The sequence below is a fragment of the Melospiza georgiana genome, chromosome 3, assembly GCF_028018845.1.
Source record: "Melospiza georgiana isolate bMelGeo1 chromosome 3, bMelGeo1.pri, whole genome shotgun sequence".
Lineage (NCBI taxonomy): Eukaryota > Metazoa > Chordata > Aves > Passeriformes > Passerellidae > Melospiza > Melospiza georgiana.
The window spans coordinates 73606704-73623218 of record NC_080432.1 but is presented as its reverse complement, the minus strand read 5'-3'; the positions used below and the strand labels follow the sequence as shown (position 1 = coordinate 73623218).

General features: G+C 35.9%; 1 protein-coding gene across 5 annotated transcripts in view; it reads right to left on the bottom strand.

The window, feature by feature from the left end:
- The window catches only part of PTPRK (protein tyrosine phosphatase receptor type K), a 296820-nt gene that overhangs the window by 202753 nt on the left and 77552 nt on the right, over window positions 1–16515 (bottom strand). For all 5 annotated transcript variants that reach the window (XM_058021651.1, XM_058021652.1, XM_058021653.1 and 2 more), the window contains exons 3-4: window positions 5205–5286; window positions 3289–3404 (exon numbers count right to left, since the gene is read on the bottom strand). In XM_058021651.1, coding sequence (XP_057877634.1) covers window positions 3289–3404; window positions 5205–5286 — 198 coding nt within the window. The remainder of the gene's footprint in view (window positions 1–3288; window positions 3405–5204; window positions 5287–16515) is intronic.

The following is a 16515-nucleotide window of genomic DNA, read 5'->3' as shown; positions in this document are numbered from 1 at the left end:
TTGAAATGCTGTGCCTATTTTTGTCCATTTTTATTTTTAGGCACATAAAGCTATGTGCACTTAATTATATACACTGGGAAAAACATAAGCATGGAAATGTACTTGCACATAGAACATCTAGTATATGATCAGGGCCCAGTAACTAAAACAAAATTGAATTTTACATAGGTCTACAAGGAGACATGCTGTAATAATCTCCACTTTTATATCATGGGGTTACAGTCTTTCCCTCTTCCCTGCTTCTAATCAAACTTCCCAATCTTTTTCCACCTGCTGGCATTATTCATATGGGCAACTTAGACATGAATCAAGCTGGGGAAGAAGACACACACGAAAAACCAAAAAAATAAAAAAAAAAAAAAGACCAAGTAAACAAAATAAAACAAAAACAAAACAACAAAACCAGAAAAAACTAGTACAAATCAACAAAACCCAAACCAAAAAAATCCACAACTCCCCTTCCCCCAACTACAAAAATCCAATTGGAGTCAAAACCTTCTTCAGTCAGATCACTTTCCTGAACTGACTTACTGGGGAGCTGCAAAAGCCCCAGATCAGTGCAGAGGGGGATCAAGAGGGTGAAGCTGATCCTGAAGCAGCTCAGACCAAGCCCTGCCAAAGCAGCCATGGGACTGCAGGACTTTGAACAGAGAGCAGGGTGGCTGCTATTTTTTTCTACATGCTGCTGAATTTACTTTAATTCTTCTCAAAACAGAAGGCTGCAAGAGCCAGAGAACACTGGTAGAGTCTTCAACAAAATCTCTGCCTGGACATATTTACTACTTCAATGCAAGCATATGAAATCTTAGATCTCCTCAGATGCAAAAAAAGACTGATGTCCCAGATTGCTCCTCCAGCTTTTCCTTATGAAAGAATGTGTTTTAATAGCAAATTCTTTGCTGTTTTATTTTCCTTTTTTTCTTCCTCTTCAAGGAAATAGTTTTTCTTTTTCAATAAGGACATAACCAAAAGCTATTTTCTCTAAAACTATGTGCTTGGCAAGTGTATTCTTCCCCACCATCATCCACTTAGTTTTCATTTTTGCACTTTGTCTTTTTTTTTTTTTTTTTTTTTTATAATGGCCTTTCTTGTTATGAGAAAAATACATTCCTGGAATGCTTCAGCTCAAGGCTCTCAAAAACAATTACTTAGGCGTTTGATTTGATCTGCCAGTTCTTCCTTTCAGGCTATTCGGGCTTTATGAATCTTGAGTTTGGTCAAAGGTTAAAGCCAACCTTTCCCAAGTTACACTCCAGTGTTTCATGAGGCCCAAACACATCTATGCCAGTTTTTAAGGACAATGAGTGAATTCACTATTAGCTATGTACAACAACAGTAACTTTGAGTGCAATCTAAAGAAAATTATCCATATAGGGAAGGTTGCCAATTCACACATATTGGAAAGTAGGATTGCGAGGTGGAATGATGAGTGAAAAGAAGTCACCCTTAAACTGGTGAAAATTCATGACTGTTTACAAGAGAAAAAGAAAGAGAACAGAAGCTCAAGTCTCAAGGTATCTTCAAGAGTATCAGGGCCCTTCACAAGCCCAGGCAAGCAGAGTTATAACCTCTAAAGCACTTCATCTATCACACTGTGAGAAATTATCATATCTGTGATCCATACACACACACAAAAATAAACTACCCATGAAGCATATGGAGGGACAAAACATATGTTTTCTGAGTTGATCTGGCTGCTAGTTGGGCTTCTCCAGGGAGTGAAAGTTAGAAAGGATAATCTGTCAGAGTTATCTGCCTCCAAGGAGTGAGCGAAAGGGAAGATTTCCAGCTGGCTGTCTCTGCTGGGTCTTTCTGACCCACAATCAACTGCAAGTGGCGCTTCACAGGTTTGCTGGAATGCTCCTCGTGCTATTGTCTTGCCTTGGATATAGCAAAACCCAGGCCAGTTTCATTTTTTGTTCTTTGTGTGCTCTGTTTGGCAAGTCTCTGAAATCAAGCTGCTTTTTCTGAATGAATGCATTACGTGTTTACTCAATTTAAACAAATTACTGCTCAAAGACATGGAGTACAAATCATTCCTACTGCTGTGATACCTTTTCACTAAATGCAATGCAGTTATTTACTGCTTCTATTCCTTTTTAATGTTGCAGCATATTTGTCTGATAATATCATTTGCATATCAGATTTTTTAATCATCTTTTTAAAAAAAATATCTTTAAAATTCCAAGCTTATCACATGCCTATATGCAACAGCTAGCCAAGGTTCATCAGCTCCAGTATTAAAGCAGAAATCAAGCTGAAATAACTGATTGTAGTTCACTTCAAAACACATTTGATCAAAAATACATATTTCAAAGTTCTGATTATAGATAATTTAAAAGTATGTTCCCCAAAAATTACATAGATTCTAGTTCTGAAAATAAGCAGAAATACATATTATAGGAAAATAAAGTTTTAGAGGATATATTTAGAAAACATTTTAAAGGGATGTTGGTGCTTAAGATTTACATTTAAACTAAAGAATGCACAGAAGTTGTACATGTACCATTTAAGTGATTTTTAAAATCCTTTTTAAGTGGCAAAATTTAATTTTTTTAAGAGCAACTGGAAACTTTGCCATTATGTTACTCAACCAGTGGTCCTAAGTGTAAGTACTCCATTGCCATAATACAAAGGAGACTGGGTATTTTGGAGGATGGTGGTGTTCATTTCTTTTTTTTCTTCTTTCATAGTAAGAAGGATTATATTCTGGTTAGATTCATCTCTTAAATTCTGACATACATACTATTCACAATTATAAATGGGTAAAAGTTAAAGCTCCTCCTATCATGGAGACAGAGAAAAAGGAATTGCATCAATCCTTTTAGGCTCTTCCAATTAATATGTCACTGAGTGAAACTGATATGCACACAGAAGTGCAGCCACATCCCTCCAGCCACCTCCTTGGACCAGTAATTTATGTGATTAAAAAGTCCTCAAAATTCACGACAGCTGTGTTACATCAGTGTATTACTAGATCCTAAATGCCAATTATCTGCATTTAATAATAATGCATTTTTAAACAGAAGAGTTGATTTACAATGAGAGAAAGCACACAATGCTTTTAAGGGCCAACCTTTTCCCAGCACCCACACCAGCTCTTATTTTTAATCAAAGCTTTACAATGTTGCAAAACTGATTACAAGTTTCTCCACTGAACAGACATAAAATTCCATTTAAACTACATATTTTACATGCAGAAAAATAAAAGGCTTTGAATTTTAAACATTTCATCTCCAGAAAGCAGCTTGTCCTCTAGCCAAACAGACTTGCATGAGTTAGCCTTACCTGGAGCCATAACTTGTTATTCACTGCATCTCTCCCTGTAGCAATGCACTGAAATGTAGCATTCTGCCCTGCATTGACCTCTACATCCCCCAGCCTCAAAAAATGTGGAGATTTATCTGTAGAGGAGGAAAACAAAAATTACAAATAAAAGTCATTATAAAAAAATAAGGGTGCCAGAAATATTATTATCTCCCTCAACCTCCATGTTTTAACAATCTTTGGCTAAAAAAGAAACAGCAGAGAGAATATTATTTGTCTCATCTGTGTTCAAGGAGTGCTTTCAGTCTTTCCTCTTCTCCCCTGGTGATTCTACTAACTTTATGTTATACATGTATTATAATAAAGTCTTTTTAAAATAGAAGTCAAAAGAAGGAGATCAGGTGCCAAAATGTCAGCAGCACTTGACAAGAATTATCCCAAAGACTTTTGACTGTATGAAATCCATCATACTGAGAAAAACCCAATTAGCAGCAGCATGCCGCTCAAGCAAATAGATGCTGCTCACGTTATTTGCAATGCAACTCAGAGCTCTTGTTTTGGAAAACTAAACCATTTGTGGCATTGAATATAATATTTCAGGAGCTGACAAATATATTTTTCACACTGAGAAAGGCTGTAGGAAATCTCAGTGGCACAACCACCTGAAGGATTTACTAGACCTACAAAAGCCAACAGAAACATTTGAGGAATGGGCATGTTACACAGCTCACCCACCCTTTTCTCAAGAACAACTAAAGAAAACAGCAGCTGAACTGTTCTTTCTTTGTGCTTACTAAAGAAACATGACGCACAGGAAAAAACATTTAATTGGAACAAACAGGGTTTAAACATCAGTAACAAAAAGAGCTTGTCTGAATACCATAACATACTGATAATGTGCTGGGATGACTGTACCCGAGTGCCTTTTGTTTTGGCACTTCAAAACAAAACACAAAGAAGAGGAGGAAAATACATATGAAAGCCAGATATTGAATCCAAGCAGAGCTTTGCTGAGTACAGGCATCAGATAGCTGGGATGGCTGAAATATTAAAAAGGTAACTCACTCAAATACCCTGTCAGCTTGGTAGCTCCCAAGAGCTACGATTTTAAAAGGAGTAGAAGAAAACATGATGCGAGGCTGCCACTGGAACTTTATTATTCGGCATCATTTTGCGAAGTTGGAGCAGGATATTATGTCCTGGTCATTTCAGAAAGCAATTAAATTATCAGCCATGTGGTACATTAGAATGAAATCATATTTTAGACAGAGTATTTCTAGGAGAAGATGAGAAGAGTTAAACAGAAAGAAATTGCAAAAAAATTTTGATAACAAGTGCTAGAAATGCACAGTAACAATTTCTTCCTCACAACCTTTTATTCATAGAATATTCTCACTGTCATAACTTGTGTTTGCATGTATGCAATTATTCCCCAGGATTAGCAGGGAAAGGCAAACATAAATGCCTGAAGCCTGTCCACAAAACAATAAAATGCAGTAGTTCAACAGCCAGAAGCCTTTTTTTTGTTTTTTTTTTTTTTTTAATCCATTTTGTCTGTTTAGAAAAAAAAGAAAAAATAGGGTTATAAAATCTGATGAACCTCCTACAAGCATCTGCCAATTCAGTTTTCTTTAATCAGTGAGTATATACATTAACATTAAAACCCATTTTGATTATACACACCAACTGTGTACGAGTGAAAAGACTTTGAAGAAAGCCCTTTTTTTTATGCCTGTATAATTTACTTCTGGCAGAAAAAGATTTCACCCAGGTAAATCACTATCGCAATCACATTTCTTCCTGGAAGCTGCAACAAAAATACTATTGAAAGAACAAAGAATATCAGTGATCCAAGTGATGAAAACTGAGCAGTCCACAGCAATATCATATATGTCCTGAAAAGACAGAGAAAAATGCAGCTCTTTATCATTACTTACCGCAAGGGTAACTCAAGACTTGGATGTCATCAATGGCAATGTAGCCATTTCTTCCATCTGAGACTTCAGCTTCAAATATTACCTGTCAAAATGAAAGAAAAAATGTTTACAACACTCATTTCTACAGAATTCCCCCGGTGGCAAGCGTGTAGATATAAGACACGTTGCCTTTTTCATTTAGTTGAAGTTCCTACAAGGTTTGACAACTGAATGGAATATTTATTAGTCAGTGTGGTGCAGTTCCATACCATTCATATACATGGCTTGCTTTGGATTTGCTGCTCATAGCACACCAGAAAAATACATGTTTAACTGCATACTGCTTTATCTCAGCTAAATGTGCAAACATGATTCAATTCTGAAAAAAAAGCCATTACTTTCAGACAGGTTAGACATCACAGTACCGAGGTGATCAACCAACTTTAAGAAAATTTGTTTTCTTCCTGGGGGTCACAATATAGTCTCCTGTAAACCTCTGCAGCTCAGTTGCACAGGAAAACACAGAAATAGTGCGGCACTCCCCAGTGGCAACAAAATGAACAGCTGTGACATGAGATTTATGCAGCTGTCATTAACTTCATTCTTCCTTCTTGCAAGGCAGTGAGGAAAATCCTATGTATGAAGAAAAAGAAGACACTGTCTTCACATCCGGTGTCTTGTCCCACCCAAATGGGCCATTAATAACAAAGAATTGCTTGGTGGTGGTTCAGGGAGTTCCTGAAATTGTGCTTTGACTGCAGAAAGAAGATGCCTGTGGGGAATGTATATTTTGATAGCACTGGACTATAACCCTTCTTCTAGTTTCTCCAGACATTCTTGCTAAGACTGCACTTCTAGCCAATTTCTTTTTTTTCTTCTAATTTTATTTGCACCCAAATGGAATTTAGTTACAAGAACCACTTCATTCTCTGCCTCTTGCTCCTGCCTTGGTCAACAACAGCATGATGGAAATTAATTTAGTGTCTGGGAGTCCTACTTTCATAGTGTGCCTTGTCCATTGACCTTTCTGACCAGAGCACTGTTTGACAATGTCTACCCACTCTTCAGGCATTTTCAGAGAGCTGGCACTTGTTCCCAGTAACAAACATCAATATAACTATCTTTAATTCTTTAATAGTTTGGATTATATATATATTTTTTTTTGTTTACTTAAATGGCTGCATGGTATGGAAGACAACTCAGTAAGAAAGAAACATTATATTTAAAGTCCTTCTGACAGACTGGTTTCTTTAAAGCAAAATACAGTTCTATAACATAGACAAACTCTGAAAGTCCGTTGTTTCTCAAAGTCTAGTTAAGAAATTTGTGTGCCAATTCTATGAACTGAACTAAATTTGCACCTCATTCTAACTGGGTTGTTATGGATTCACTTGGAAATAACTTAGATCCAATTCTCAGGAAAGCTCTGGCTATATAAGTGTGTCCTTCTCCTGTGTGTTGATGCCTTCATACACTGGGAGTCAGAGGACAGAAAGCTACATTTCTTGGGATACTGCTGGGAATTAATTTACTTCAATTTTTTTCCCCTCTGCTAGATGCATTTTAGTAATCTCCACCCTGCAGGAGTAGGAAGCTATCAGAAAAGGAGAAATCCGCAGCAAATAGAAAGATAAAAGACATGGAGAACCATGAGAGGAAGAAAAGTAAGAAAAAACCCCCCAGAAAACATAGAGAAGCATGGAAAGATAAGAATTTATGCAAAGTTATAAGGCACAAGGTTCCCAAGGTAAGAAAAAAAAATACAATAATTAAAAAGACAGATATTAGAGCACTAATATTTCATATATATAGTATCATTTTTATATTCATAATTGGTACAAATACAACTATGAAATATTCATAACTATGGATGAAATAAAGCAAAAAAGTGCTGCTCAGTTAAGAAATTATTATCAGGCTTTAATTTGATAACATCTGTTCACATTTAAAATGGGAAATGGAAAACAGCAATTGCATATATAGGTGAAAAAAGCAGTTCAAAATGCTGACAAGTCAGGCAAGAATCTGAAGTAGTTCTCCTCAAATACACAAACTTCTTGAGAAAAAACAGATTGTTGAGCCACTGCTTTCACCAGAGGGGTCTTATCCTAATAAGACACAAGTCTTCGAGAGTGAATCGTGCACTTCATCTGCACTGCTCTTCAGTTTGCAGTCCTAGAAAGAATGGCTTCGACACTTTTGTTTTAGCTGAAAAATAATTCAGATTATCACTCTCAGCAGAAAACATTAGCTGTCTGCGCAACCATAAATGTCCTTCCACTTATTACAATTTAATTGCATGTCCATATAGTGCACTTCTGAAAGATGCTCACTTTCTTTAATGGAGAAGGGAGAGAAACTGTTTCCAGGGGATGAATTGGGCTGGCACAGAGCAGGCTTATGGAGACAACTATCCTGTCTCATTTGTACTAGAACTGACACAATGAATGAGAATGGCAAGTGCTGAATATTTCAGTTATTCAAATGCTACTCAAGGGAATCAGACTTGGTCCCAGATGTTCTACATAGTTCCAAGATGATACACAAGTAGTCATTTTCTTCTCCAAATAAAATTGCATATCCTTGTTCATGAAGCACCTACATTCAGACACAAATTAAGATCCAGGGCCAGAACTCCCTGAACTGGACACACTCATACGTATTTAGTCATTCCTAACGTATTTCTTGTCCATATACTGGGCCATTTTCTCCCAAAAACCATGCAAGCTTTTAGTGAACACAGTGCCATTTGGAAAAATCTATGGGTTTCCTATTTACAGCATTAAGAGAGATTTCCACTTGTATGGTTTATACCAGACTTCATTTAATGACCCAAATCAGTGACAAATTGATCCTAGCCAGCCTTGTATATTATTCACAACTTTGTAAACCTCTAGTATATATCCCAAATGTAAATGCAAAAGTAATATTGTCTCAAATTTGAAGAGTCCCAGATTGTTCAGCCAAACTCATATAGAAACCATTTCCTGATCATGCTCATCCTTCTCTCTAAAGCTCTTTCTAACAACAGTATATTCTTTGAAGATAACGAGAGCAGAGTTGGCACACAGTAATCAAAATATGGGTGAGTCATAATTTATACAACAGCTTAACACCATTACCTAATTTATACTGAACTTATTTAACCATTCTTAACACTTTATTTTCTTCTTTTGACCATCACTGGGCTCTATGCTGATGTTTTTATGAACCCTGCGATTTTGCTGCAGAGTGGCAATGGCAAGCTTCCACTGAGTCCATCATTCTGTGTGTGTGAAATTTAGATTCTATGGAGTGTGCATTTTTTTATATCTCATTATCAACACTAAAATGTGCCTGTCATTTTATTTTCCAATCACTTTCAGTTGGCGAGTCCTTCTACAAGATCTCATAATTACATACTGTCCTTGCAATTCCAGTGCAGCTTTTACCTACAAACTTCTGTGTTTTTACTGTTTTTTGGCACCCACTGTGGTCCCATATGAACATGACGACACAATTCTGTATCTAAGGAAGTATCTCATAGAATGTCAGTTTGGCTTCACTATAGGTTTGTGCAGGGGGACATTTGGAAATCTAACTAGATCTAGATTCTGTTAATCACATCACTCTTACCTATAAACTTGTCATCTGTAAAGGGCTACAAGCTAAAACTTAGGTGTGAAAATGACAAGAAGAACAAAATAAAAATAAATAAATAAATGAAAGCTGTTTTGGTTTAGGCATTGGAAAACAACACATACCTTTTCATATCCCAGCTCCAAAATCCAAAATATGACAATCATTATTTATCTAATATTATTCCAGAAATAAACATTTTTGACCAATTTAAATACTCAAGTGTTTGAATGCAATGGAAAAAGTAGTAATTATTACAGCAGAAACTCCTACAGGCATTTAGTTATTGAAGTTTAATGCTTAAGAAATACTTCAACCTCCACATTGTAGGATGCATTGTTAGGGCTGTGAAGGAATTATCACAAAGGCTAAGCCTGCACTTGCAGAAATATAAGAAATGTACTTCTTAAGGACTGGCCTCACCAAATTTTTAACTCTTGTCAGGATCCAAAAGTTTATGTACCATCCTCATTAGCTCATTTGAGGCACTGATCGAAACAAGCATTCCCAAAGCATACCTAGTCAATTAATGTAGTCAGAAAAGAGAGAAAACAATTTTGTAGCCCAAAGTCTACCCTTAGGAATACAATTCTTCCTAGGCTTTGTAAAAGTTGTTTTCTTGTAAGCAATGCAACATCAGCAAGAATGGTGTTTTCAGCACAATTTGGAGACAAGGACAATTTTCTTTGTCCTTTCTCCACTTGACTAGTTCTGACCAGTCATGGTAGCATGGTAGTGAAGGAGGCACAATCTCCCAGTTTTGACATCAGTCCTGCCACATCATCATATATAGAAAGCAATGCCTCAGTTAGATAAAAGTCAGCATTAAAAGGTTTAGTTACAATAGAAATGTAGTGTTTCACTGACAATTTTTTCCTGCTAGGCTCTAATACATATAATTACGGAGAGATGAAGAAGAATTGGAGATAAAAATATAAGGAAGTTTGTAAAAGGAAAAATTTAGATACTGTAATTTCCATAAAGCATTCAACCTACAACATACTTCTTTTTCAGGCATAGTAGGGTCTCTACTAGCTGGATTATCTGAAATCCAACCTGTACATGGATGAATTCCAGTGCTTGGTGGAAAGGTGTACGAGAGAGCTGTGTGCAGACAGAAGTTAACACATCTGTGACAAACCACAGTAAAACCAGAGTATAGTACAAAAAAAACCAAAACAAACAAGCAAAACCACTGAAAAACAAACTACAAAAAATATCCCTACAAAAACAAACAAAAAAAGCCCAACCAAACCAAAAGAAGCAGTGAAATTGTATCAACAAACTTCACCAGATGTGTTATATTAACCTCATCAGACGTAACACTTCAGTCTTTCATAAGAATATAAAAAGAAAACTTTAAAATTTTTTTCTACTTCATACACACCTCTTTCTTTCATTATTTTTCAGTTTTGTAACAGCACAGCAGGGTATTCCAGATATACCCATACCTAGTACTTGCAATAGAATTGATAAAGGTTAAACAGCACATAGAAGAAAGTTTGTTTTGCAATAAAATGATTCTCTGCAGATGAAATGCCATGTAGAGCAAGACCAATTATAAATAAAACAGTAACAAATCCTATTCACTGACATGTTTCTAGCCCTATTCAATGCTTTCACAGTGTTAAAGGCATTTTAAAACACTGAATCAAAGGTTTTAATTACCAAGAAACGAAAAATTAATATAAACATCAAAACAGTGTCATGTTACAAAATACAATGCTTAATGGAAGCTAGCTGAGAGGGGCAGCTAAAGAAATTTTATCTAACATACAAAAATTTTGTTGACAAAATAAAAAGCATTTCCCTTGTGAAAGTTACAGACAATTTTGCTGAACTAATTTAGAAATCATGAAAACATAATTAATTCCACTTGAATGCTCAAGCAATCCTGTGAGGTAGCCTTTGCAGCTGACATGACCCAGGAGAATTTTAGCACAGCAAATCAAACACTTGGGTGAAAACTCTGGAATCTCAAGTCTGCCAGGCCAGCTAACACCCAATTACTTCTTTTTTCCTCAATAAAACACCTCCTGACATTGGAAGCCAAAGGAGTTAAGGCTATCTTGTCACTGGTATCTAGCTCAGCTGGTCATCTCAGATTCTTTGACCATCTCAGAGTCACCCACAAAGAACCCTGACATTCACAACTCCTCTCATCCCTAAAGTTACATTAAAGTTTCACTTGACACAGGGAAATCTGTACTACAAGATTCATCTCTATTCGTGCTCTCTGGTGAAGAATCACACACAAAAAAACCTTCAAAGGGTCCTAAAGGGTGATCTTTTAAACAATTTATTAGTGGTAAGTGACCTAGCTACCTATTCACTCCCTGAGGAAAAAAAAAACCAAACAGAAAACAAAGCCACACAACAAGCATAAAATCATCTCTTTGTGTGAAAGCAAGAACTGTAGGTTAGGTTTTGTTGAGCTAAACAATTCAAATATGATGAGAACTAATAACAATGTTTTACTTCCGCAAACAAGATACATGTTCCAGAAAACAGATAATTAATATGAAGCATAACAAGCCTTTGGAAGGACCTGTATGACAATTGTCTGATGGCAGGAAAAGCTAGCAATTAGACTCTGTGACCCTGGAAACCATGTGTGTTAGCAACACAGTGAACATCAGAAAAGAAAAAAAAAATCACATCTCTGCATTTATCTTTGCTTACTTCTTTCAAGTTACTTATGCCAAATATTTCTAGGCTCCTCCTAGAAAATATCTGGATGAAGCACCACACATGGATGAGTTACAGCTACTCTGGCTTTGGAGCAGTAGTAGTTCATCATGTGGGAATATTTAAAGTTTTGTAAAATCCCACCCTCCTCTTCACTGACTGAAGAACTTGATAAAAAATATCCTTGTGTAGCCCATAAACACCAGATCATCAAAAACCCAAAACATTTGTTTAAGGGTGGAAGCTCTTACATGATTCAGATTTTAAAATAACAGTAATGACACGTACAAAAGCATGACTCTTAGCCATTGGCAACAAAATATTGATTACACTGTAAATCACAACATTTAAAGGCTAAAATTGGGAGAGCAGCAGTAAGAGACAAGTTAAGAACCCACAGGAAATACTCAGTGCTTTGCTTATTTTTGTGATAGACTAAAAGTTTAAGGAAACTCTTCCCAGTAGCACAGAAGCAGTCCTTTGGAACATGGGTAGCTACCTGAAAATGCAGGAATGCAAGCTTGGCATAATGCCACTTCTCCAAACCTAGAGCAGAGGTCAGTCCTTTTTGACTTCCAATGACCTTTGGGAATTCCCTATAATGTGGAAAATTTTTGAGCAGGACTTGATAACCCACAGAGTTACCTTTGAACTTCAACCATTCTGATTTTCCGAAACTGTTGTCCTACAAAATAGTTTTATTTCACTTACATTAAACAGAAGGGCTTAAAGTTCAGTTTTGACTATGTATTTTCCAGATAACTCACTATGGGTTGGATTGAATATAATCATTTTCTCTGTAGAAACTGTTAATTGAAATGTTTCATGTATGCATTTTACAACTTTTAATATTTACTAAATGTATTCAGCCAGAATGCTGGCTACCAACTAACACCTGCTGGTTTTATGATGATTCCTGCCTATGAAACATTTGTGGGATGATGGAAGCACTATTTGAATAAGTCGCCTGAAAGGTTTGCTATCCCCTTCCCTAATAACCTAGTAAAAATATACTATCATCCATCAACAAAGTTCTGAGCTGTAAAATGTTCTCCAGCAACCATTTTTAGGCACAGAGAAGCAGAGACACTGCTTCAAGGGACAATGCAATGTACTTCCAACAGCCTTGGAAGGGTAGCCTTGCCCTACCCTCGGCACTTGTAGGGTGAGCTCACAGATACTTCCCTGACAAATGCTGACATATGAATAAGCAAGTTTTTTGATAATGAAAAAAAAAAAGGTGCTAATTCCCATATTTCCATGTGAGAATCCAAGCCTAGATGATCATGCTGCCCTGGACTATGGAGCTGACTCCATAAATTAACTTGTATGCTTTTTTTGATACTTTTTTCTTTCTTTTTTTTTTTTGTATCTCAAAGCTTTTCTGTGTTTTGTTTTAATGGACCAGAAGTTTAAGAGGGTAGTCATTATAGTCTTTTAAGTGATGACAGTTTATTAGCAGTAACTACAAGCCCAGCAAATCCATATATTTATCAAGGATAATCATAGGGCCCTAATTTATAGGTAAAACAAGTGCACAGAAAAGACAGAGCAAGCAAGTTTTCCAGAAGCACATTACTGCAAAGAAATCAAGTATAAAATGGCCTTTGTCACAGTGAAGCAAAGGAATGCAAGCTAAACTTTGTTAGCCATTATTTATTGCTCCACAGTAGCTTTGAACAAATCATTTTGACAGGTTGCACCTTTAATGTAAGCAGAAAAATTTCCACATAGGGTTAGAATAGAAGAACAACCCCAAGCCACGCCTAATAACTGATTCCACACCTTTATTTTTTATTCCTACTACAACTGAAAGAAATTAATTCATCATGGTTGGTAAAGTGACAGCAAAGCCTACAAAATTCGTATTTGTCAATGAAAAAGCAGAAGAACCAGGGGGTTTTTGAGAGCAGGATACATTGAAATTGAGACCCTGAAGAAGAAAGAGCTTAAAGTTTTGTCTCTGTCTCCATAAACTGACATACCTTAAAAAAAACCCCAAAATGCATCTCCACAGATACACAATGGTGCCCACAGCTTTTACCTCTAAAATTTAATTTTCTGAAGGAAAAAAAAAAAAGGCAAAACACAAAAACTCAACACAAAATCAAAACCACCCCACAAACCCTAAACAAACAAAACTAGCTGAATCTTTCAAAATATATTAACTGACATCCTTGTACATGTCTTATCTAGGGTGTACACTTGGGACCAAATTTTGATGATTTTGCCTTCACTTAGACTACCTAGAGAGCTACAAGAGAACTACAAAGAGAGAGACCTTGAAAAAGTCTCTAAATACTAGATATGCCAGGCCTCCAGATACTAAGATGTAGTTTCAACGAGTCTTTCTGAATATTATCTTCCTTCTTCTGAAAACATTAGACCAACATTGAAACCATTTAAATTGTCACTCCTACTTGGTTATACATGATATCACATGCCTTGGTTAATGAAGTCAGACAAGTCAGATTAATTCCTTAATTTCCTACTTAAAAAAAAAAACTTGTATTTGAGATTGTGACAGTGAAATATTTATTTTTCAGGGCAGTAAATGTAGTAAAAAAGATAATAAAGAAGACGAAGTAGCAAAAGCAATATCTGTGAAATCTGTCTGTGATGCTAAGTAGATAAACATCAGTCAGGAATGATACCAGATCTACATTTCTCCGCCACTAGCAGCAGACCAATATGTTAAATTAACTCAGAAGGGTTTCTCCAGGTATATTTTCCTGGGATATTTTTAGAGCTTTTAGGCATTGCATCATTAACAGTAAAAGAATTAAATACAGAATCATTGTAGTTTCTTAAATTTAATTTGGAGTAGAAAGCTAAAGGTATTCAGCAACTTATATTCTCAGTTTGCAGGGAGAAGGATGAAGGAGTTACACGCTATTAAGAAGCTCAACAAATGAAACTGGATCAGAGCAGACAAGTTACTGACAAGTCAAGTAGGGCACATCACACAAAGATAAAAATTAACCAGACAGAGACTTGAGGCAACGAATTTCCTCTGTCCTCCCTTTAAACCCTTAACTTCAATATATCCACTAAAGTCTTACTAGTTGTTTTCCTTTCCACCTTCCCTATACTATCAATCTGCAAAGACATCTGATAATTCAACTAGCCTTTGAACAAACAAGCTAATCTGAAAAGTCAAACAAAGGAATGATGAATCCTAAATCCAAGAGAAAAGGGTCTCTCTGTTCTCAAAACAAATCCATTTTATATTTCTTAAGTGCTGAAGATTAATACTGAGCAGACCTTTAGGTGTACCACATAAACTATTTCAGAATTTTGCCTACCAAAATGAGTAATGTTTCTGGTCTCTGGTATTGCACTTGAATGTATCATTTTTCTCCACAGAAAAGGGAAGGCAAAAATACTTCCCAAATTAATACTGTCTCCCAAAAGGGAGAAACAACGAAGAATCATTCATAATAACATTCTTTGAATTTTTCAGGATAATGCACCAACTTGTTTGGGGTTTTTTTTTAATTGTTCAGAAAAATTGCTGTGAAACACAAAGCAATTACTATTCTTGAAACACAGCTTAGATTTTATAATGAGCAGAGCAAATTTCCCACAGCTTCTTTTAATTTGAAACACATATTTTTAACATGCCTATAAAATAATTTTCTAACAGATGGATTATTAAATGGCAGAAAAAGACTGCATAGATGAGTACTAACCTTTCACCTCGTAAAATTGCAATTTTTATCTACAATGAGCAGATAAGAGAGAAGGACATCCTTACCAGTAACCTTCAGATAGGTTAAGATAAATTTAAAGCCCAAGACAAACATATTTTAGAATCTCTGTTCTCAAGGTTCATTGTTCATTATTGCAAGCCGTTTTAAGTTATTAAAGATTGTGCCACTGGCTATTAAAGGAAAGTCATAACCTATATTTAAAATGCCCTTTTTTCCACTGAGGGGGCAGGGACATCATCCCACCAGTGGATCCAGTTGATATCTGTATCACAGCACTCTGCATTATGTTCAACACAGTGCTTTTCACTTACATGACATTTTATAAAAGATGACAAAGGCAATTCTTAAGTGGGAGTAAATTAGGGTTTGCGATTGGAATGATGATTTCTCTCCTTACCAGACTGTGGCTTCTGCAGTCACAGCCAATTATCATCATGTTCAGTTCACAAAGGTTTGCAGAACACCATAGGCCACAAGAAATTCCCAACATTATAACACAGATTTAACAACCACAGACAAATACCAGGCAAAAGCCAAGAGTACATTGCTCCACCACAATAAATACTGAGAAGGCAGTGCCCATATCTGTCACAAATTCTCTTTTGTTTCCTAGTGGAAAAACCACGTAGGTTTAAATTAGCAAAGTTCATCATAGAATATACATTTACTTTTTGCTCACATTTTAAATACATGTGCAATAATATTCATTTTCACAATTCTAAAGATGAGCTACAAAAATTATTCAAAATCCATCTCTGTGTTAAAAACTACAGACTCTGATCTGTTTACACTACTTCTTCTGGATATCAATTGCCAAAAATCTTTTAAATAAAACTACAATCCTAAAGGTAGTACAAAGTTCAACTACATATACACTCATATACATATTATCATACATATACATATATATATGTATATATAACATCTGGTTATATATACATAATGTCCAAATGAGACACTAGAGAAGAACAAGCCATCCACTTATAGCACATAAAAATATTTCTGCGTTTAGTAATTGATATTGAGATGTGTGCATGAATGTGCTTGCATGAGCCAATACATACTTTGAATTTGGACAAGATATTGATTACAAACAATGAACAGGGTACTGTGTCTCAGCAGATATTAACTATGTTTACCCAGAGATGCTGATAAACTGTCAGACTCATGATGCCATTTTTAATTAGCAACATTTTCATGTATTTTCATAAGTTCCACTGATCGACATAGAGTTACCAGATTCCTTTCTGATTTTCCTTGCATAAAACAGACACAGCTCTTTTCCATGTAACTTTTAGGGTCTACTTCCCACA